This window comes from Anticarsia gemmatalis, chromosome 4, assembly GCF_050436995.1.
Source record: "Anticarsia gemmatalis isolate Benzon Research Colony breed Stoneville strain chromosome 4, ilAntGemm2 primary, whole genome shotgun sequence".
Lineage (NCBI taxonomy): Eukaryota > Metazoa > Arthropoda > Insecta > Lepidoptera > Erebidae > Anticarsia > Anticarsia gemmatalis.
Window position 1 is genome coordinate 1,103,151 of NC_134748.1, and position 25,722 is coordinate 1,128,872.

At 33.4% G+C, this 25,722-nt stretch overlaps 1 protein-coding gene across 11 annotated transcripts in view; it reads left to right on the plus strand.

The window, feature by feature from the left end:
* Positions 1–25,722, plus strand: part of mmd (disintegrin and metalloproteinase domain-containing protein mind-meld) — a 476,847-nt gene that overhangs the window by 231,699 nt on the left and 219,426 nt on the right. For 9 of the 11 annotated variants that reach the window (XM_076112972.1, XM_076136870.1, XM_076112975.1 and 6 more), the window contains one exon: positions 25,316–25,366. The exons of 1 other annotated variant lie outside the window; for it this stretch is intronic. In XM_076112972.1, coding sequence (XP_075969087.1) covers positions 25,316–25,366 — 51 coding nt within the window. The remainder of the gene's footprint in view (positions 1–25,315; positions 25,367–25,722) is intronic. One more of the 11 variants, XM_076112974.1, reaches the window with a different exon arrangement.

Genomic DNA, 25,722 nt, shown 5'->3' on the forward strand with positions numbered 1-25,722 from the left:
GGTCAGTCTATCTTATTCTGACGCCTAAACCATGGAACCAATTGGAATTCATTTTTGAACTAAGATTTTTTTAAGATCAAGAAAGAAGAAAAATCCGTTTTCATCCCTGAGACCCTATGGAAACGAAAATTACACACATATGTAACTATAGATCTCGCAGACAGAATCGGGGGAACAAGCTTGTACTTTATAAATCTTATCATTACAAACACATCATCTATTTATTTACAACACACATTACTTAAACTAATAAAAGTCTCATATAAACAGGTAAACTACTAAAACAATAGAACACAATAAATCCTAGTCTCACGGAACAAGGCTAATTAGCATTTAAACCTAGATCTAGATAGATACTAGGTCTAGGTACTTGAGAATTACAGAACATTAATGTTTATCATGTAGACGAATAAATGTATGGCTTAACGTATCTTGTAGAGAGCTAATTTATGTGATCTTGGTACTGAAAAGATTTATTATTGGGAGTAAAATTGTAGTTAGTTTTATGTACGCGTATGGTAGTAATGTTAGCATTCTTTTATATAGCCCGTACTGTTGAGTATCGAGAGTTTGACATTTAAAATGAACTGATAAAATATAGTTCCTGCGTCGTCCGCTAGAGGCACTGATCCGTTTTTTATAAAAAAAACTCAATAGCTGGGCGGTTGCAAAAGTCGCTGATAGTAGAGAATTGCGCTACTGTAAATAATCGATAGTTTGAATGCCTTGTATGAAGTTTGATTCAGTTTTGGGTATAGTTTTATTATATACACATATGGCACATTTTCTAACTATGGCCTAGAATTTAAAAGTTGTAACAGCCATATGGGAATCGGTCCTTAGACCTAGTAAATGACAGCTTATGTTTTGATAAACAACGATTTGAGTTAAAATACTACTTAATTCTATGTAGTATCTTAACTACAAAAATATGTTTTCATTTGACTTGAATTTGGTTTGCCTGTTACATTTTCTACTGTTCCAATTCTAATGAAGTTTGTTTACACAAATAATCCTAAATAAACTGCAAAATTTTCCACACCAACATCAAAAACAATAAACAAATTTTGAACAAATTACGAAAACTTCGCTCCACTATTCATTATAATTTCAGCCCAGCTAAAACACAATATTTGCTAAACAAACTTCGATAATAGGCATACACATGTAATCTAGTGTTGAGGCCAACTATGGTGAAATTAAGTTAATTTGCAAAGTAAACCTGCCATGGTGTTTTCATGGGACCTTTATCACCGGTAACACGGGTATGTGTGATTTTATTTCCCATGGGAAAGAGGATATTTTATTCAAATGTGTAATGGGAATTATGGGAAAGCTGATTGTTGATGGTTGAGTTGTTGATGATTGTTTAAACAGTTCGTGTTTTAAAATTTGTGGCTATATTTATCATTAATTATTGTCTTATTGAAATTACTTGGAATCTATCTACTTTTCACTCACCTGAGCTATGTTTAAACCTACATACCAATGACTTTTCGAAGTTAGGTGTGTAATAAAACTAATAATCACACGTTTAAACGGTGAAGGAAGCCATCTTGAAATAGTCTTGCATGTCGAAGGTTCATTTTAACAGTTTTTGAAGGAGACCAATGTCTACAAACAATTTCAATACTAGGTGAAACCCAGGCTTTAGACACATTTTATTTTGACTTTCCCAAAATACACATTCGAAACAAATTGAGCTAAATGATTCCAAAGAAAAATATGACTTAATAGAGCTTCACCATTTCTTCTTAATACTGTTATATAAAAGTATCATCACTCGACTGCGCACTCGAGCGATACCTACTCGATTTATATTCGATTTTCTGTATATTGTATAATCGATGTTATTCGATATACCCGATGATTTTATTCGGCACACCGTGAAAACGATAATTGAATATGAAATCATAATTGCTTCGTTTGGTTTTGAGGTATATTGTTTGAGATTAATATTTTTGTTTATGACGCTGGTGAAATAATTTTGAGATACCTGTGCTAAATGATACCGGGTAATATGAAAGGTTTCAGTTACACTAATAGTGTATAAAACGAAGTCTCAGGTTGGGTTCCCAAGCTGGACTAAGGGTTGATGTTGTTTTTATAATGAAAATGCCTTTACTTTGAAAATTGTCTTTTAGTTTAACTAAATACACTAAAATTGTACATTAAAGTTCCTATATTTATAAAGTAATGTAAAATAAAATTTGGCATTCGTGAGTTTAGTCACGAATTAATTAGTATATATTAGTATACCGATTAATTTGTGTATAGGATAAACTCCGTACATAAAATTCTTCATTTCAATTTCAACTAAATATTGAACATTAACAAAACTAAACAAACCCATCGACAAATACCTTTCAACAAAACATAACACACCAAATCAGCACTTATTACGTGTGAATAAGAGCTATTTTCCCTACAATTACATAAACACGTCGCACCCAGGCACCGGAGATTACTTCAATTTATTTCAAAAACCGTTTGCAAACAACTTTTAGTGATTCAATCAAATAAGGCTCCGAAATCGTCAGTTGAGGCCTTTCCGCCAATCACTTGTGTTGATCACTGTGGAACGTTTAACAGATAATATGTTTATACGAATTTACTGAAATATACTGAAGGAAAACTTGAAGAGAATTAGAAACTAGATCATTGTGTGTTAGGAAATTTGATGGTTGAAAACGTGGGCAGAAACTAGATGTTCGGGAGAAGATATTTGTTGATTGAAGACGTAGGTATATACGGTGATATCAATTGCACTTGTAATAAGACATAAAATTTTCTGTATTAAATAAAATTTGGTTCCATGGAATTGATTATTTTTTCTGCATATATTATCCCACTGCTGGGCTAAGGCTATCCCCATAGTTTTCTATGCTGATATAGTTTTAACTAATACAATGACATGTAAATAACAATATCCGATTCTAAAGTATTATATTAAAGGGAATTTTGTAAAAATGTATTCCTAAATACAGTCCAATTAACAAAGAACCCACCGTACTACAAAACACAAGAAATCGCATTAAAACCGTACATCCAACTGGCCGAACTAAGATGAATCTAGGAATAAACAGCGCGACGACAATACACCAGTTCTAAATGAAATCTGCCCGAGATTGTCCATTGTTTGAACCAGGACATTGCAACTTTATTGTGTCTGTAATGAGACGGCCGGATTGTGTACCGTACGATGCTACTGTTATACTGTGTAGCAGAGAGCGTACGACAATACTGTACAGTGAACGTACGACAGGATAGTAAGGGTTTTTCTACCAGGAATGAGCGAGGATGCGTAGCGAGAAATGTGTTTACTAGGACCCAAAAGAATTACTTAAATTCACCTAGTCAGTGTAGCGAGGTTTTAAGACTTTTCAAACTAGACAGATGTGTGCTTGAGATACGATGCGAGGGATATCCTGCAAGCATGTGCTTTTGGGACGAACGATAACGAAAAATTTCAATTACTATAGTTAAGCATCTCTACCACTATCGACTATCGACAACCGGCAAGCAGCTATCGAGATATTTTGTATGAAAATATGATCAGTGCCTCTAGCGGGAGTCGCAGGAACTATTTTGGCTGTACATTTTAAATATCAAAATTTTGATACCGTAAGTTCTGACTGTACAGAATTGTGGTACTGAGAGCAGTCCGCTATATATCTTTAAGCCACACATGTCCACACTATTTCGAGATTACTAACAATCGCACTACACGTTTACACATCGTTCTCTACTAGCACATTTCTAATAGACACACCGTTTCAAAGTCTTGCTACGCAGCTTCGCATAGCCCAGCTACCTCGCACATCTCAGGTTCGACCCAGCCTTATAATACTGTGTAGTAGCGTTAAGGTGCACCGATGAATCCTGCATTGGAATTTAATTTGTTGGATTTTGAACTCAATTGAGAAGTAATTGTCTGATCAGTGGTCTAAGACTGAATTGTTAGTGAAGTATTTTTATTTATTTAGACGTTTTTCAATTGTCTCGGTCTTTTGATTCTACTTCTCTCGTTTTGAAAATACTAATGCAATCAAGAATAATTGGAAACGGGTGTATTTTTCCTTGACTAAAATTTAACCATATCATAGAATTGGTTGGGAGATATGATGTCAATAATAACCATAAGTTAGGTTAGTTGATAAAAAACATTTTCTATTCTTGTAGATGTAGAATAATAATATACTTTTCTTTTTCTACTTTAATCTGACGAACATTCTCGAATGACGCATACAACGGTGGAAAATAATTATTTTCTCTGAAAACCGGGTACTAATTTACATACACGATACCCTACTTGTGTAAAATAATATTGTGTTTCTGTAAAGCTTATTGAACTGTGTTTAAGCAAAATAACAATGTTGTGTTCTTTAAAAGGGAAGTGTTGCTATTCGCAAAAGCTTATAAATATAAAGTATATTTATAATTATTTATTATCATCCACATGTAAGTTGTAAATCATTTACTCTTTACAGTTCCGGAAAATACCATCTTATAAGAGATAGTATTTCAAAAAAGCATTGTAAAAATCAGACATCCTATCCAATAAGACAGCAAACCTCAAAAATCTAAATATTTTTCCCAAAGACTGTTAAAACAGCAACCTTTCAATTAATTTCAACAAAACCGCGTTTTAATTTGAAAAAACAAAAGCAGTAACACGGCAAAAATCCTCGGCGCGTTACCATGTGCCCAAGAATCTTTCTGTAAACACTTTTAAGAAAATAACGTTCCGTAGAGTCGTCCTAGCACTCCATCGTTACTATATTTTTATATCATCTTGAAACCGGTCGTGCGAAGATGGGGCCTGTATATTTATTTGTTTGTACTTCTAAAATGTTTGTCTTTTGATAAGTTTTTAATGTTTTTGAAAGCATTGTCAGGTGACTCTATGAGTATTTATAATGCAGTACTATTTTTACTCGAAGTTTTATTGAGGGAGATTATGTTTCTGTACTGTGTGTGGTTAGTGGATTATAGAGTGATGATGTTCAGAGGCTCAGCTCATGGCCGATACTTTCATTCGTTGCTATTAATTTATATTGAATGAAGAATCAATCGATGACTTACTATTACTGCTACGCAGATGTTTTACTGAGAAAAATATCTTTGTTCTGATGAAAGTTGAACCTTGAAATCCTTCTGCATCTGACCTTTTGCAGGTTATGTCGAAATACAGCCCCACCAATTGATGGAAGTAAGTATTTCAAAAGGCTAATTTAATACAACGGCCTAAAAAATTCAGTAGCACTCATAAATAATTTTCTCCATATAAAATATAAAAGTTTTTGTACAAATCGCAACATTCTCAGTAAGAGCATATATTTTTCATTCCGTTTGATAAATTACTGAAAACAAACTTGTGTAAGGGAAACCACGTAGTACTTTAGAAATCACGTTCCACTGTTACTTCGAAACTTTTAAATCACCGATTTTTGTACAAAATAAATGTACTTTTGAAGCCATATGTGAAAACATTAGTAATTTTATAACATATTAGCTTTCACCCGCGGGTTTTCACGTAGTCTCTTTGGCCTTTATTTTGACTATTACTACAATCGCTTTGCTTAGCGTCATTGAAATTAGATCGCCAATTAGTCTTGATTGAGACAGACAAAGTATATTTCTCATAATATTGGTAAGGATTTTTATGTGAAAGCAGAAAATTTTATTATAATCTGTGTTTAGACTGTTTAGTATCACCTCTATATTCAGAATTAATCTATTTATTTGTTCGCAATAAGCTCTTTGAATACATGTTAGGGGCCTTGACTAGAACTTGGAATAAAAATTCCGGAATTCGAAGTAGAAACACGGATTTTGTTAAAACATTATTAGCTATTAGACAATATAAAGCAGGGCAATTTCAAAAGTAGCCAGTAACATTCTCTTATATATTACTTTACAAAACTGTATTGATTACACCCACCCAATAACTCACGGGTCCCTAAAACCCAGAGTATTGTACAATGACAGAAAACAATCGGTAACAAACAAAGGAGAGTTCTGAAGCATATCGAGACCGTCTTCAATTCAATACACACAAACAAATAACAAGCTTCACACAATGGTATAAGGTTCAAACTCTCTTGCAGGCGAATCGAAGGTTTGTTTATTATGTTCAAGCCTCATAAATATGTAGTTCGATGATGGGCAGGCAACTATTTAGTTTATGATTTTGTTCTTATAAGTTTCCCTGCATATTTTGTACTTAGAACAACTTAGGGTAAAGAAAATATTTGGTCAGTTGCAAGTTTTCGGTTATATTGATTGGATGATAAAGTAGGTTGGGCTAACCTCCTCGTAAAGCTTGTAATTTTGTAGATACTGGCCGTTTGGTGTTCCGTTTGAATTAGGAATTAGTTCTTGTTCATAGATTATGAATAAATTGGTCGTAAATTGAGATCGATTTTCAAATTTGAAAAATACCTTTTTTTTATCAGCAATTTATTTTTCTGATAGCTTCCAGTTACCCAGTGGTTCTAATTTTTTGGTTATAGTAAACTTTTGCTAGACATTGACTTACTGATGGTTTGAAGTAATACAAATCTTATTTTCACAAATACCTACGTTTTAATACTACAGTTCGAAATCAAATAATTTCTTCTTAAAAGAGCACCATAATACCGACTATTCAATTTATAACCACAAAGGAAAAATACATATCCACGAATTCCGAGAATCTTTGCAAAAGAGAACAGTATCACCTCGGAAAGCGAGTTTTAATATATATGTATTTCAGTTATATATTTTTCCGCCCAACTTCGATTTGAATGGGAGCTCAAAGAAAGGCTGCCACAGCAACGAAAGCCTCATAGTTATTAAATAGATGTTTATTATGTTTGTAGGGAAATATTAAAATTTTTGTATACAATTTATTTGCATGTGTGTTATTAAATTTTGATTCTAGGTAGCTATGATTCTGAGAGCTAGGTAATGCTTCGACTTAGTACTAAGAACTATTTGGAAGTTATTTGTTAAATGGTTACGTGCGATAACTAAATGACTGATAGTATGCAATCAATCAAAAGTAAATATTTATTAAAATGATTTATGATAAGCACAGCGCGCTCGAAATGTCGATAACTTGTTTATGCGGTTGGGATCTCCACCCTAGTTTACTCAGTATAACCTATATACAGAGAAATTTGAAATATAAACCTACTGATAACACAAAATCTGTAAATTACTTCAAGATTTATCAAACACATTCGTAATCGTGGCTCGACACCCAAAAGTTGTGCCATTTAAATCATCCATCGATAATTACCCGACTTTGGAACACCAATCGAACACGAATAAATATCGCTCAAACGTCACACGGAGATTCCCGAACTTGGCCGAAGTTTTCCGAAGCGAACGACTGCACTTGAACGATAAAACTTTTTGTTGAACAGCCCGTCGTGGCGGGGAATGTCACAAATGTGATTTGAATTTGTCATAGCGATATTTTTTATGACGAACACGTTCTGATTGGAGCGTGTGTTGAATAGCCTTTTTCTGATCGTTCTGTTCTCGTTCAGAGATGAATGGTCCTTGCAGTTTCAAAGTTAAATGTTATTGGATTCTTTCGTTGGGTTTTGGGAGCGAGTTTTAGTAGCGAGATATGGTCGATGGATTTTGGCAAAGGTTCTTGATTTTGAAGAGCTGAGTCTTCTCTGCATTTTAGTGTCTGTGTTTTCTGAATATGAAGTTACTTATTAGTTGTTTCCTTCAGCTTACAGAGGAGCATATCAAATAACGTCATTAAAAGATATAATTCGCAGTATCTTTATTAAGTAGTAGAACTTCACTTAGCATAAATTGCAGACCTTGCCTTAACCCTCTCAGAAAAAATATCATAATTTTCTAATTAGACAACATTTTTAAATTACCTATTTTGTATTACTTAATCTACTTTTCTCGTTGAAAATATAAACATTTTCCAAAAGCCCTCGAGCCTTGGAGGCTTTATAATAAAATTGATTCAGGCTAATTAAGTTACCTTTCAACTGCGTAAGGGACAGTTTTTAAATCCGGTTAAAAAACCGGACGAAATTCGTCCGGGCGTGACCCGGTACATCCGGTAATCCGGGCAAAGCGGTTGAATTAAAAGTTGGAAAAATGACTGGGTGTAACATACTAGGGGGAAAGACTTAATGAGTGAATCGAATTGAACCCATATTATGGGTTTCTGCAAGAATTACCTAATCACCCCTTTTTATTTGACTTTGAGAGGAAAATGGTTAGCAAAGCGTATTAACGTTTTTCAACGATAATTGTGTATTAGCAAAAGCTTAATGATGATTAGTACCGAATTATTTTAAGACCTTATTTATCTTTAAGCCTACTATTAAGTGATTGAAAAGTGGCCTAGAGTTTCTGGTTATTTCTCTTCTAGTATTTAGTAGTAGAGTATCTGTTATAATATTTACCAAACAGTTACATATTTCTAAAATACCGTAGTTTCAATCGAAAACCAAACCTCGAAAAAAAGTGGTGTAACCATAAAAATGTCAGCAATAACCAAACGGCGTGGAACGTGCAATAAAACACACCCTAGGGAATGATTGCGTGAACAATACCATTCGGTCTTTCATTCGGTCTTCCATTCATTCGTCCAAGTCGTGTGCTTCATTGCAAATTTGTTCTTTTTTGTTGAGATCTCCGCGGCTATGAAAACAGCGATTATTTGGATTCGATTTACGACTGATTAGTTTTCTTTCTATTGCGATTCTGTAATAGCATTTGTGTAAAAGGAATTATGAATAAAAATGGCAAAGAATCACAATGATATTACTGTCGTTTTTCTTGGGAATTTTATTATAAAAATGTAGCCTTAGGGAAGTAATTGTTAAGTTTAATGCAGACAAAGAGATTCTTGCACTAAATGTAGCAACACTCTTGCCAAACTTTGGCACCGAAAGTTCGGTGACGTCATTTCGGCTGATATGTCATAGATTCCTAAAATCAGCAAGAGTATTAAACGAAATGTTCTGCGCCAAACGTTATGCCGGTGTATTCCTAGTTATTATAAGGTCATCCTTATCAGAAATCATCCCTGTCTTTATTCTTTTGAAGACGCCGATAATATCTGAACACAGTTTAATTTGTTTACTTTTAAACCTTTACGATGATCAATATCTAATGATTACAACAATTTATCGTCGTGATAAATAGTCGTACTAAACACGTGTCCAGTTTTATTTATTGAACGATTAGTAACTGATTGATGTACGGCCATTATTTATGATTTAAACGCGATATAAATAATATTTTTAGAATTTTGTTTGTGAACTACAAAATTTAAAAAAAGCTTTTTAAGATTTATGTGAATTTAATGCTATCTACTAATCGAAGATCGAACATGACTTAAATTTCTTAAAGAAAAAGGTGGTAATAAGTACTATCGTGCCGTTTTTATACACCGGGCGGAGGCGCTGCATTGCCTTCAGGTCTAGTTAATATCACAATAAATAAAATAATCATGAACGTTACAATCTTAACTTAACAATTCAGTCAGTTACATATAAAACTCTAAAATCCAAAAACAGTAATTTTCAATATCCATCGGCTTCCTATCTTTACCTTCTCTCCTTCATTCTGAGAAGCGACCTTTGGCAAAGTCCAGCAATGGAACAATTATAGATTGAATTTCTTATCATTTTAAATGGCTTAGTGAACCGCTAGTTTCATAGCCACACTATTAAGAAGCGTATCGTGTACAAATCTTGTTAGACGCACCTCCCCGTTATAGCTTACGTCACGCCATCGCGTGTGCGCGTGTTTGATTAGCGTAGCCTAATTATGTCTTACACTGTCTCTTGTATTGATGTTTCTGATAGGCTTTTACGTGATTTTCAAGACATTTAAAACATACTTTTGTAAAATAGTCTCAAGTACAATTTTCGGTTCGACAGTTCGATTTTGGGGTCGTGTGTAGCTGTTTTTGTTCCTTTTGCAAATGAATGACATTTCTAAATAACTCTTATGATATACAGCAATCTATGGCTGCTGTTTAAGCAGAAATGTTTCATCACACTGAAAACATTTTGTATAAAATAGCAAGTATATTAAGCGTTCTAGCTAAGTCCTCCTCAGAGGTTCTCGAATAGGAGCCTAAAATTTCGGTGGAAGGGTTTTAGAAAAGGTAGGTATGGCAGTGTTGCTTAGCACTCGTCTTGGTGGAAGTACTGCCGTGTCTATCTTCATGAAAAACATCCAAATAATTCCTCGATGTTTCTATCTACAGCATGAAACTTGCAAAAGAAATATCAGCTCTAAATAAGATCCAGACTTATGAAAATAATCACATACAACTTTCATAATTGTATTACATTTTAATCAACTAAAACTAATCTCAAAATAACTATCTAATGACCGAAAAAACTAACGTTAAATTTAACATTTTCAGACCTTCAAGTCCCTTGACATCTCTTAACGGTCTTACACTAATTAAAGAAACTAATTACTAAGTTCCAATCGGATTAGGAACATAAAAAATATTCTTCGGACCTATTACACGATGTCATTTGAGAATTAGAGGAGAATTGAACGAATTATTGCTTAATCTGTAATTTGTTTCGGGGTAATTTTTTTTGCGGGTTATTTAATTATTTGTTTTTTTTTATATGTAGTATCAATTTGAATTTATGTGAGACGTCACTTTGAAAGCGAATAAGGTAAAAGCAATTTTAAGCATCTGAATATACCAAACTATTGTCGAAAAATACGTTTATTCTTTAGATGCATATTCAGGCCGGCTTTTTTTTTCATTTTGAATCTATTGATCGATATTTTAATGTCAAAAACGGGTATGTTAGTTTAAAGCGACGAAAACAAAAAGATTTTATTTAAGTTTACAGAGGCACTGTACAAATTATATCATTGCGCAGTAAAATATTTGTACTATAGCCAAAAACACTCCATAAAATTGACCTTGTTCACACTAACACATTTTCAAGGACATTACAAAACAAACTTCATCGTACGCCCTTGATAAGATATATCACTCAGAAAACTATAATTAAATTTATAATAACTTACAAATAATTGTGGGCGCTGGATCACATGCCTTGTTACCCGATAAAGTCACGAGTTTTAATGAAACGCCCCACTACACTTGCCCTAACAAAATCCAATTTAGAAATTGCTTACGACCGGCCAAATCATCCCTCTTATACATACGAAAACCTTTAAACGCGCAATCAAAAGTAAACTTTATCTTAATAGCCCCAAGATTCAGTTTTATTCAGCAGTATTTGCGGCTATCTACCTGATTTAAAGGCCGTATTCTGCCAACGATAATGGCAATAATTTTAAATCGTCGTTTAAGAAATCGATTTTTGGGGATCGAGTTAATTATTGAGAATCGATTTGGAATAAAATTTAATCGATGACGTTTTTATTTGAGCCCATTTTGGCACCAAATAGATGTGATAACTTTTTATAGTGCTGTGGTCTAAACGACTACGGAAGCGTTCTTTTCGTAATCTTGTTAGAATATCTTAATTCTGTATGTATCTTTGCTTATTCCGTTGTAATTTAAGAGTATTTTCTTATATATTAGTCTTGTATATAATATATTTAGTGGGTCAACTTGTACCTAAATCTTTAATAATGTTCCTAATCTTAATAATGAGCAACCTTAAACGACAAGAACACGAAAGGTGTTAACTTCAAACATTGTCATACAAAATTCGACTTTAGGCTTCTAACATTAAGCACAAAGTTCCTCAGCCTTCAATCTTGTTGGATTTCGATATTAATCTACACAAAATATAATATTCGATATGATATTTCCAGAATAAGGCTCTTTAAGGTCAGCGGTTCCGAAATTGCGAATGTGACCTCCGATAATAGCGATATATGGAGATATAATATATTATACGTATCTGATATTATGTATGATACAGGGTGTTCTAAGTTTGGGAGGAATTTATGCTGAATTTGTAAGAGAACGGCGAGAGGTATGGTAGATGTAAGACATGTTTTTTCGATGTTTAAGTTGTAGAGTTTTAAAAGGAAAGAATAGATTAGGTTTTTTCGTGAACACATAATGAATTACAACATACAAACAAATTATTATACACATGCATAAATGTTAGAATATTAGAATCGTTAATAAGTAAATCGATCGCCTTTGGGGACAAGATACTAGGCATCTTCTAATAATTTGGTATTGAATTCAAATAATTGTATTGTAACATTTGTTATCAAAGCCTTATAATTAAAAAAATAACCGTTTATTTTATTCTGTACATCATGGCTGTACTTTTGACAAGACATAATTTGGTATAACTTTGCTAAAACACCTCATACACTTACTTTGTACTGGCGTATAGCCTAATAATTTGTAATAATCAAACATTAAATATATTCTATAATTTTCCCACTCCCTGTACACGTATTGTTATCACGGCTTAAGGTCGGTATCTAGCCGGGAGCGGTTAGTACTCACACGAGTCTAGTTCACGTTTATAAGCTCACAAGTTATATGTTACATACCGATTATAATGTACTTGCAAGATAATTGTTAACTTTACTTATGTATGGAAGTACTGCTTACATGTTTTAGTAACCTATTTACAATAATTTTACAACGAATTTCGGATCAGCAAACAGTAAAAAAGTCAACTTAGATACAAAAAAATTACTATTCTCCGTAACTTTAAACAAAAAAAGGCAAACACAAATTATGTCCGAATTGTTTAAACCAATCGAAGGTTGTTGCAATGGCTCCGCGACCGTTATCTTAATTGCCCGCGAAAGCACGGAAACACATAAAAACCACTAAACGGGCACCCAGCTATAGAAAGTCCTTACTAAAGGTTGCTTAACCTACTGATCGTTTACCGTCCAGTTACCGCACCTAGTTGAGAGCGATTCTCGGAAGCAAAAATCAACTAACCCAATTCCACGATCTAAACCCTAATCAAAGGTTTTATAACAATGAATCAAACTTCGTTACCAAAGTTGTTGGACGCGATTGTTTCTTCCATTATAGACTTCAGGTTTCAAGTTAGTGTTTTAGATCTTTGTATAGACTAATTATTGAGGTTCCTGATACCTCGGGTTTGATCCCTTTATGTAAAGTTTAGGTGTTATAGTGATAGGTACTAAGTACAAGATCTTTGATGTAAAGGGACTAAAATAGAACCAGACTAACCTTAAAGAGTTATGTTTTCACAAGTTGACCTATTCTGGTTTCGCTTGTATACATTTTAATTATAAATTTGAGCTGCCATGGGGTGTATTTTTTACTAAAAATAAACCTTTACTTAGTTTTCGAGTCTTCAATTACAAAATTGAGTAGTGAAAGAGGTTTCATTGGGAAAGCAGCAAACAGACAGACATAAATGAAATAGAAATAAAAATTCAAAACACGATACAAGAAAAAGCTTCACAACACGGTTTCGGTCATAATTTTTGTCAATTTTAATATTTTGCCAATAAAATATTATCTGAAAATCACACAAAGACAAACAAGACTTAACTTAAGGATTATGCCTTAATTTTTTAATACTGCCTAAAACTTATGTAATATTTTTTGAGTATGCTGTAATCTCCTATAATTGAAGGAGCATTTTGTTACAAATGTTGATTATCCTTTGTTGGAGATTCATAACAATAAATAAATAAATAAACTGTGTGAACAAGTAAAAACATAATAATATTTGTCTACATACACTCTACCTTTAACAAAACCGAACCATCCTAACAAGATCATCATTTCTACAAAATACCTTCACTCAAACTTGTAACAGGTTACCTAAAGCGGATCCTCTTTGGAGGTCCAATACGATTACCGTGGACCCTAATTATCCCTTGGTCCGTTCAGCCAACAATTAGTCAAACTTCGCTGAGGTCTATCTTGTAGAAGCCTTTTATAAATTGAGAGGGAAGGAAATTGTTAGTTTATTTTTAGGTTATTGATTGCTTTATGAAAATTGTAATAAGATACTATAATCGACTAAACTGAGTAAAGTTTTTATTTGAATCTGATTTAATGTTACTGTAATACGATGTGCTCGGGCATGTTTCTTAGATCCAGAAAACTCGATCGACTCGAAAAAGAATTAAGAATAACAAATAACATAATTAATCAAAAAAATTTGGGTATGATGGTGAAATCTTTCGGGAATGTCTGTATTTTCGGGTTTGTGGACTTTTCGTATATTTTTAACCATAAATATTCACAAAGAGACAAGCAACCACCTGAAATCTCACTACTGGTGTCAAACACAAAGAAGCGATGCAACAATGTACAACACCTGCACAGAATAAATCAAAAATCCTCGCAAGCAAGCCAAAAATAAAACAGGGTTTCGGTTTATTCGAACCAAAAATGTTATAACAAAATGTTTGTAACAAAAACAAACCGATTTATCGTAAAAACCTGGTACAATATTGACATACATTGTGCCCCTGTGATGACGGAAAACCGGTAGGTATTCTATCAGATACCCAATACGTCTTTTGTCATTTCATATCCGAAGCCAACCACTGACATAATTACGAAGTTTGACTTCCTTGAATACAGACGGGCGACTTTTTGTTGCCCATTATTGAGAGGCTGTCTTGAGACGAGCAAAAAATGTTTCACAGTTAAGGTTTAAACAGTTATACATTAACATGTATAACTGTTAACACTAAAGCAGAAAATATACATACCAATATTTATATACAAGCCTAGTAGTACAAAATGTACGTGTAACGTGTGGTTGTTTATAATTCATTTTTTAGGCAATGTATTGTCATATTAAATTGCAGACAAATAGGTGACCATTATGAAAAAAATAACTAATAAATGTAAATGCGATACTGATAGGAATGTATGATTATGGTTTTTAAATACCTAAAGTATGCTGTGATAGTGTGATTAGACACCATGTAACAAGATTTCGCAACTAAAACTCGCCCGTCTATAAATGGGTAAAAGATCGTATCGAACCAACGTTTTTGGGCTAAACTTGAGTAAACAACACAGTTATTTTAATAGGCCGAGCTGTCGAGCCTTTTCTATGGCTTGATAGAGTGATTCGCGTTTCTTCGTTAAGATTCGGGAAATTTCGTGAAAATTCGGCAGGCAAATTTATTTTCTTAGATGAAGTGTTTAAATTTGGGGAAACGCAAACATTGTGGGTAAATTGTTGCTTGAGGGTGGATGATAGATAGAGCCGGCTTTTCAGCGCGATTTTACCGAGGTATTATACAAGTATTGGAGAAAGTAGCTATAGATAGACGTTTGTGGAGTATCCCGGATTTTCGGAAGGAAAATGTAAAAGATCACGTTCTGCATACAGCTATAATATTGCGTTTATTTTATGTATAATCAAAATATTATGAACTGATGATATCCCAGAAAGAACATGAAATATTAATTCTTTAACAACAACATGTTCTTGAAATACAAACTTATAGAATCAATGATAATATATCATCAATCTTCTAAAGTCTTATTCCGATTGTTCTCTATTTGCCATTCACAATTTCTCAAACAAAAGTCATATAGTTCTAGTCTATGTATAAAAAATGTATTTAAAAGTATAAATGCTTCGTATAAGATAAAATCGTCACTAAGTAACTTCATAATCCAAAGACAATTTACTAAAACTCCCTACAAAAAATGGTAAAACAATTCGTCTATCATCTTTCAATCAATATCGTCTGTAATCTGTCAGAGATGATTCATGATGTAGACTCAAGCCTTACTTTATCATTTAGCAATAACGAGCCAGATCGTACTGAGAATTTCCGTGCAATCTTTAAGAATAGCAACATTTTGGACTGATAATGGTGATAATTTTAAAATTATTTGAAAATTTAGTTTCTGCTACTGTATTATTTGTTTGATAAAGACTAAATTACCTTTTTATTTTAATTATTTATTCATGAAAATAATTGTGGTTGCTATATTTTGACCATGACGTTACGTACTACAAACAATCTACGGCAATCCCCAGGCCACAAAATAAGGATCACTTAGAATCCCTAAAAATAGTAATTAATTATTAATATCCTGTTCGCAGTTTAGCAAATCAACTCACATCTACCCAAACTACGTCCAACTTTTACACCAAAATTATTTGTACAGTACGTTCGTGTAATATTTTGTATGTACTTTGTCCTACTAAAACAAGTGGTCAAAAACAATCATAACTTAGGCCACATGTGTGAGTGAGAAATCCCCGTTTTTGTAATTATACGGCAGCGGACGTGAGGTTATTTCGCGGCAAATGAGTCGCCCCCAAGCCTAAAGGGGGGAGTAGAGAGGGGGTTGAAACCGTCCAGTGATTTGTTACCTGATCCGCGTCGAGGCGTTGTGAATTGAACGGATCCTGCCAAATGTATTGTTCGGTCTTTTTGACACCTAAGCCATCGATAGGGTTAGAGTTTATCAGGTTTAAAGGATTTGCTGCTTCGATAAATTGAATGGTGCTAGAGTTGATAGTTAGGCATTTGTTTTTGGTGGCCTTGTGACCTGAGGGTCAGTGAACTGGGAATGCTTTTAGTGGAGCTGAGTGATGGGTTGGCAGGCTCTGTATTGTGAATGACATTTCCTTATTAGTATGTAATATGAGAGAGATAGTTTGATGGTAGTTTCTATATAGATGTGAAGGATTTCTACAGATATATGGTGAAAGTTTTTGAATAAAACCAAGTGATTTAGTTAGGAACTAATGCAGCTACAAATTATTTTCAACTATTTTACACTGGGATATACTGATGTTAAACATTTTTCATTGAAGAGTTATGACGCGTATTCCTTTTTATTGCATCAAAAAATGCCTTTAACACTAACTTATCCTTCATTTTACAAATAAACTTCCTTTTATTTTCTAAAATACAATGTATTTTAGTCATAACACGAAAGTAACTTTGTCCCGAATAACTGTGCCCAGTAAATTCACATCTGTGTTTAATTAATTTTAACGTGTTCCGACCGCCAATCGTAACTTAATTTTTCAGGTAAAATTTCACATGTATTGGTTTAACGTTTTCATTAAATTTTATAAGTAATGGAAAGGACTGCTCGGTATATTTTATTGTATTTGTATGAATAAAGGTTTGTGTAGGTCGATTTTTTTATGGTTTAATTTCAAAGTATTGGAAATTAAGTAAGTATTGATAGAACATAGCAAACAGTACTGATTAAGTTTTAAAATTATAGCCATACTAGCTGACCCGCGCAACTTCGCTTGCGTCACATAAGAGAGAATGGGTCAGAATTTTCCATGTTTTTGTAACACTTTTTACTGTTACCTACTCTGCTCTTATTGGTCGTAGCGTGATGATATAAAATATGCTTTTTTTTCACGAAAAATATTCTCAAAATTATTTATATCTCTTAGTATAACGAAGTCGCGCTAAGGCATATCCGCCATTAAAACAGTTGCCATGGCAACGGAATTTTGTTAATTCAATGTCATTATAATATTGATTTCTCGCGACTTCGTTGAATTTTCTGAATTTTCCCGGGAAATGCGTCATTTTCCCGGGGTAAAAAGTAGCCTATGTCCTTTCTCGGGTATCAAAATATCTCCATACCAAATTTCATGCAAATTGGTTCAGTACTTTAGGCGTGATTGAGTAGCAGACAGACAGACAGACAGACAGACAGACAGACAGACAGACAGACAGACAGACAGACAGAGTTACTTTCGCATTTATAATATTAGTATGGATTTCATGAACCGAAGGTCTACATACCCGTTTAATGTGTCATTCCCCGAAGACGGCAATTTTTTGGAAATAGTGTACCTAAGGTCTTTTGACGAGTTTTTTTAACCCATCTCAATTCTTCATTAAATGAACCTGTGAAATAGTTAGCGTTAAGAACTAAATAGAACAACGGGTTTATCTTAGTTTAATTTTTGTTTCATTGAAGAAAACGGACCTAAAGATGCGGTACAAATAATAATTTCAACAAACATGACATTTAGTCTAAGATCATTTATTTAACCTATGACTTATAAATCTCCTTTCACCTCAAAATTGAACAATATTAAGGTAACTACTTATGAAACTAAACTTAATTATCACATGAGCATCCAAAACCGGTAGCGACCGCACCTTAACGGCGGCCATTTTGGTGACGTCACCCGTCACTTGACAGCGCACTCCGTTCAGAAATCGAGTTAGGATGTCCAATATTGATACAATTGTGCCAACAGAACGAACTCTAACATAACTGTAGGAGGTGGGTAATTTGATTTATTGAAGATACTCCTTGGTGGGAGATTTTATTTTAAGCTTTGAAAGGCCTGAGCCTGGATACTGGTGTTTGTAGTTTTGTTAGTCTAGATTTAGCGGCTTCAGATTGTGTCGAGAAGCTGTCTTAAAGTCTTTGCAATTTGTCTCGCCTTAATATTTGTGGTCATAGTACCTAACGGTTAAATTCCATGTATTATACGAAGATACCATTTATTTCCAACGCATTTTTGAGGGAATCATAATTTGTTTACAGTTCTAATACCGTTTATTAATAAAGTATTGAAGAATTGTGTCGATACAAAAAAAATAAAAAATGTTGTATTACAGCTTTTTTCTATCTAGTTCGAAATATTTTTCAAGACACTTGTGTACCATTATCCACCTCCAACAATAACAAAACAAAAAACACAATACAATACAAAATATCGCAAAACATCAAATTACTTTCGTAATAAGCGGCGACATTTTTAAAAAAGCATTCTGTACAATATTTCATCATGGAATGAAGAAGCATTATTCGGAATTTCATTCGGCGCCGTCAAAACCACGCAAAGATTTTCATTTTAATACGCAACGCGGTAGCAATTCTTTTAAAATAATCTGTATTTTGAGGTGCTTCAAGATAGATAAAAACCTTTCTATATACTCGAAATTTAGCACTTTCACCGATTGGTAATATTAAGACCATGACAATACTTCATGTTTGAACGCCTAACTGGGTTTGAATCGAATAACAAACTCTATTCAAACACACACTACTCGTATCACTATCACTGCATTGAATTGATAGTTGATTTTTATATTGCACAGGCTAATCTCGATGCTATTTACCAGGAACAAAAGTATCGTACTAGGCAGACAACGAAAACTGCCACTTCCTTCGTACTCTACCTAAAAACTTATTTTCCTTCACATCCTGAAAAAAACATTGGTATCTTGTAAATATAGCTTTTTCCAACAGTTTCAAAAATAAAACACGTACAAAGTTTACCCACCTCTCACTACAATGGCTGCATCAAGGGGCCTTTTACACGAACACAAATTAACCGTCAGCATACAAAATGTTCGTGGCATTCAACATTAATCTCAGATAGGCTACAAAAGCTTGGTTGCCAAACCATGGTAGAGTGGTGACAGCACTTTGTAAACGTCACGCGTGTAATCCTCATGAGGTGGCCTGTGTGTCAATGATCAAAGTGTTTACGTGTTTACGTTGAAGAGTTGAGGATGAAATTTTATGTGGAGTTTGTTGTATGTTCGTGCTCTTCTAGAGCTTTAATGTTTAATGCTATTAAGAATGTATGTTGATTATATGTATTGGTTAAATCTGGGTCATATTTTAAGGCAAATAATATTGATAGATATAGATTGGTCTAAGTCATTTTACATAGTATAGTAAGTTAGAAGCTAAGTAAATTAAACAGATATTCAATCACTATTGATGAAAGTTGCACAAAAATCTGTAACAATATTTTGTTATATAAAATGCAATCAACAAAGGTAATCAATTCAATTATCAGAAAATCATCAGTTGCCCATCAATTAATACACGAACTATCAGCAACAAATATCAAAATAGCAGTGCGCCTCGCTTAATTATTGAACAAAATGCAACAGATTAGCATTTTGTGTTGAAATTTTGCATATTCTACACACGTAGACGGGCAAAAGCACCATGACACCGAATTATGTACGTATTAGATTAGTAATTGCCGCGTAAACGCAAAATCTCATCTGTATTCAAAGCTGACGGTTCAAAATGTACTATTTTCCAACTACCCTCACATTTTAAATTCTAGTGTGTTGCGCTGAGCTTAATGCAATTTTAGTTTGATGTCGACGGTCGTTTTAATTACTGAAAATACTGCTTTTCTTTGTCCAGTTTAGATTTTAATTAGTTTTCCATGAATAATCGGGTAGTACTTTTAAAAATGTATAAAATGATGCGTTAAATTGGATATGTGCTTGCGCTTTACTGTTTGTCTCTTGAGAGCATATGAAATTGGTTACGAGCGTTCATTTACTACCGTAAAATAAAGCATTCCTTCAAAACAAAATATAATTTAATGCGGTTTACTCACACAAACCAACGTATTTTCTGACTAACGTCACAACACTCGATTATATAAACCGTAATACCTGTATCATCCAACGCATAGGTAAACATATTAATCCGTATAGACACAGGTTTTAATCCTTTAAAGTGCAATTTATCAGTACGGATCTACCCCATTCCAGATTTATTAACACAACGGCATAACAAATTATAGGGTGAACTAACAAATAACGGACCAGTGCGTCTCCATTTGTTACTCAATTTATGTTCAAACGTTCATTCCCCGTTACAATTAACTTCTACAAACGCAATTAATTTTAATCAGAAACACTTGGGGGGGAAGAAAAAATAAAGAAAAAAACAACCCAATAAAAATGGGCCGAGCTACGTTAAAGTTCGACCAAAACAATGTACGGGAAATTAGCCTTGTGATACATTTGAAGGAACTTCAATTATTTTTGGGGCAAAAACGTTTTAAGTCATTGTTGAATGCTCAAAGCTTTTATTAGGCCATTGACTTGCGAGGAGGCAAATATTGATCTGAGGCTTATAATATAATAGAATACACTCTGTTGTTGTTTTTGTTTCAGCACAGTTTTATGTATTTGCTTGGCTTGTTTTGCTTGCGGATCAAATTTTGAGGAGTCCCATGTTAGGGCGCCAATAAGACAGATCAAAAATTTGACTGAAGTACATCAAAGAACAGTGTCTATTACACGCAATTTAGAATTCAAATTTAAATGCCTTCTAAGGAAAAGACCTACAGTTGTGTAATTCTTTGAATTGTTTAATTGACACAACTACATTTTACGAACAAAATCTTTTTCTTATAGTTACTTTAACAAATGCAAAAAAAATATTTAGCAATCCGTAAAACTGCTCTTACCTACAGACCTGATGTACATCCCAATAAGCCAAAATCAATTCACCCAGCGATAATTCATTACAAATAAAATACATTGTCAATGCACAGTGAGTCCCACGTTGGGCGCCAGCGCCACCTCTCTAAATCACTTCCGTCGTCCTACAGTAATGGGTGGCGCACTTCCGACCTGCCCGGAGCCTGACCTGGGAATTATACACACCGTCTATTAATTGAGTTAGTAGGACATTTACTATATTATAGTGGTGAGGAAGATGTGGGTAGTATGTGGAGGAAAATCTGAATATATTCGTAAATATAAATCATAAAAAGTGTATATTTATGTGTGTGGTAATACGTTTTGTATAAAACATGTACTTGATGTAAACATTATGTGTTTTGTACTTTTAAGGGTCCAAAACGAAAATGTTATATAAAGTATTTTTGTACATACAAGATTTTGGTGTTTTGGCTTAGGTGATTAAAATCGAAGATTGATGATTATTATTCTGTATATACAACTTATGAAATGTTGTATTGTGTTGACATCTAACAGAGTATAAATAAAACGAATTTAAGACAAATAATCACAAGGCTATCGACAAATTATTATCCCCAACTATAATTACAAACTAGCATTCAACATGAAAGTAAAACCAAAAGCCGTGCACTTAAAACAAAATTTAGCAAATGGCCGCACGAGATCCACGAACTTAATTAGACGGATTTGTCTAAATTGATTCAAAGAATTGATATCTCATAATCCCTGGCTTATTAGAGAGACATATAATTAATTTCGGGGCTGGTAGAGCTTAATGACTTTGTCGACGGCCGCTAGAGTGCGCTACTATGAAATATTACTTGTAACACAAATTAATGTGAATTTCTCCTATGTTGTGACATGTTTGTGGCCTGCTTTTGACTAAATAGAGGTTTATTATACTAGTAATGAGACTTAGGATTTAAATTAACTTTTTAATCCAGTTTTTAATTAGAACTCAGATTTATATTGCGGTCACTGTTATAATGAAGTCTTTTAATTGCTTTTATACTCCAAGTGAAGGGTTGTGACTGCTTTTCACAATATTCTTTTCTTATTTTATTATTTTGCCCAGTACTTAATAGTATGATTAGTAAACTCACTGTCTAGTGTCTAATCTGTTATCAAGCATTTTAACATTGTGGATATTTGCATACAACAAAAGATCTAATCTCATAAATTGTAAAAATCTTATTCTAATCGAGGTGTAGTCTTTAACGTGAATAACGTTGAGAAAGCATAAATAACTGTCATTTTCTGTGATATAAAATCACGATAATCTCCATTAACGTAATGTATTATCGTTACTTAGTTCTCTATCTAAACATTTATATCTAACACTGCCATCTACAAACCAACTTTACAACAACAGAACTAAAACACGTCATACAAAACTTATAAGGACGTACAATACAAAAATGCGAGACTCGTGAAATATAGGGCACTGCACTTCGCAACGGTTGTTCAGCTCGCTGTTCAGTAGAAGTTACGTAAATATCACGTAACTAGATAGTTATGAGTTTACAATTCGATTTCGTGTAAGTTATTGAGATGTTTTCGAATACGTTCGCATGTTGATATCAAAACAGATTTTGTTTGCGAAAATATTTGTTGTTTTTAATGCTGTGAAGTAAAATGTTAAAATACTATGCTGGTAGGAGTTTGCATTGGATTACATTACTTTAGTAATAGGATTATTAATTATGAAAGAATCAAGTGTAGTGTTTGAAAACTGATAGTAATAACCTTGTCTTTAAAAAATGTATCTCCCAATCATCTGAATACTAAGTCTTCTTAGAGGTAAAAGTTAATTTATCTATCTGACTTTTGAAAAAGACCCAGCAAAACTGCTGGACCAAATTTTATGGGATTTCGCACAATGATAAATACATTTTGGGACTCTTTGTATAAGTACCAGGGGCACCGGAAAAGACTAAAGCTTTTTACTCACAGTAGGTAGCCAATTCAAAGCCTAGCCTAAATGTATCTATCGTCTAACAAAACAATTACTTAAAACACCGCATATTATAAACATAAACCATATTAAATTAAAAAATATATTCAATATCACAAATTCTCTAAGTAATCTACTTACTGTAGGCGGCCATATTTGCGAAACAAACTCACTTCCCTATCGTAAAAGCTAATGGCAACACCCTGTATCATTGTTTAAGTCAGTTTATATTGCTACGGCTGTTATATATGATAGCTTGGTTACTTAGGCGGGTGAAAATTTTCTGACGCATTTTTTCTTTATATTATTGGTGTTTATTTACATATGGAGGATAATGGTACTTTGTAGAACATAAACAGTTTTGGAGTTACTCCTAGTCATTTAAGGATACTTAGGTTCAGCATTATCAATTGGGTAGTCGACTGGATTATCAAAAAAAAAAACTTGTACTTTTTGATTCATGCTCAGGCTATGTGTGTTTTTGTTTGATGATGTTGAAATTGTAATGATTACTGAAAAAATTTATTAGGCACTCAATTGATGCTAACGAAAATACGAAACAGTGACGTTACTACACCGTATTTCTATACTAAAGTGTGTTTGGACATTTCATAAAGAGTAACTGATTTGACTGATAGTCGAGTACAAAATAACGGTTGCAAATTACAGACTAATAAAATATCAATACTTTTCTAAAATAATATTAATCAATACGTCACGGAAGATCAAACTACACTGGTACTTTCACACATACACCTTACATCCAAATTTCCAAGAGCCTTCCCAATCAGCCTATACATCACACATATAATTTTTTTTAACCCTTTTGTCTGAACTTCAGCAGCGTATAACGGGTTAATTACCATCACAATGGATGAACCCATGAATGGGGTAAAACCCTTGAAAAACCCCTATTGTAAGAATTATTTTGTGGCAATGTCACTACTGGTAATTATTTTTTTGTTGCTTTCATATTTTTGCAAAACCATTCATTGTTAGCTTTGATCAACGAGTTGAAATAAATTGGTTAAACCCATGGCAGTTAAAGGACAACTTACTATTTCACGTTAAATTTGGGGCTTAAACGTAATTATCTCGAATGTAGAAAAATATTTTGATAAATTTTCTATCGAAAACCTAACCATGTCCTCATTCTGGCATCTGCTGCCAAGCAGTAAAGCAGTTTTGGCTCAAAGCTTTACTCGTTAGATAGCACTTTTGAATGAAAAATGCAATAAACAAATTGTTTACTATATATAAAAAATATAAATCGAAAAAAGCTGTTCGTAAATCATGGATTAGTCTGGACAATTACTTCATTTTTGCTTCTTTATCTTTTCAATATCAATACAGAGGTAATCGCATTAACCAAATAAGCATTAACCATAAGCATTAAGCACAGTGACTTAAAATTATTCCTCCAGCAAACATCGAAGTCTCAAAATAGGTACTACATAAGTATATGAAATGTAACATGCCTCCCTAACCTTGGATGTAACCCCCCGACGTCTGATTACTAAAATAATACATATTAATGTACATGTATAATATGTGAATAAATCATCTTAAATCTATCGCTCCAAGCATTTCTCAGCGTAAATTTGACAAACGCTCACGACGCCCGATAGCGTCTGAACTTGTTAAGTCGTTACTTGCTTTAGGCAAAATTGTGTAATGATTTTTAAGAATTTATTACTTGTTTGACAAGATGTGTGAATGTGAAGCAAACAAACAACGAACAACTAACATTCTTTAGTATATACATTCTTAAAAAGAAAGGTAACGTGATTTTATGTCAGTTCTAGTACAGCGCCTCTAGCGGACGGTTTGGTAAACTTCGTTTTCCGCTGTACTCTGTCATTATTTTTAATTTAACCATTGCGATAATGATTCGTAAAATATATGTATTTATATTTGTTATTACAGTAAAATCGATAAAACATTTTGTGTATTCTATAAGGTTATTTGAGATGGGAAAATATATCTTAAATATCGATTTGGTGCCTTTGTTACCTTATTTACTCCACTATCTTTACTCTTAAGCCTACAAATCTATCCAAATATTCAGAATCTAAGCTATTATCACAATTCCCTAACTAAATTAAGTACGCCACGACAGATTCTAAGTCAATAGTCCAAAATTAATTATAAGTCAGTCAACAGCCATCTAACTCGGATCTGAAATTGTTTCAGAAGCCGATTACACACTGGACGATTCATTCTGGAATGAAGAAAGCCCAGTTGGTAAGTGGTAACATAGAAACACAACCATACTTATCATATAACATAATCATTTTCACCCCAAAACCCATTTTGACTGACATTTCAAACCCACCTTCCTCATTTTTCATATTTTAGTTTTTAGAGAATGTCACTAGTGTTAAACATACATATGATAATCGTATACTTTCACGGGTCGGTAGTGGATTGAAAGTTATACTCTACATTTTCCTTCTCACTTGGCTAGCATGGTGGACTAAAAAGTTAACCTCTTTCTCATTATTGGCAACAGCCTTACCTTACATTGCAGTAAGACCAGTTACGGGCTAAACGTAACCTACGCCTACTAGGCCTTAAAAAACTAGGTAAAGCTATTTCAC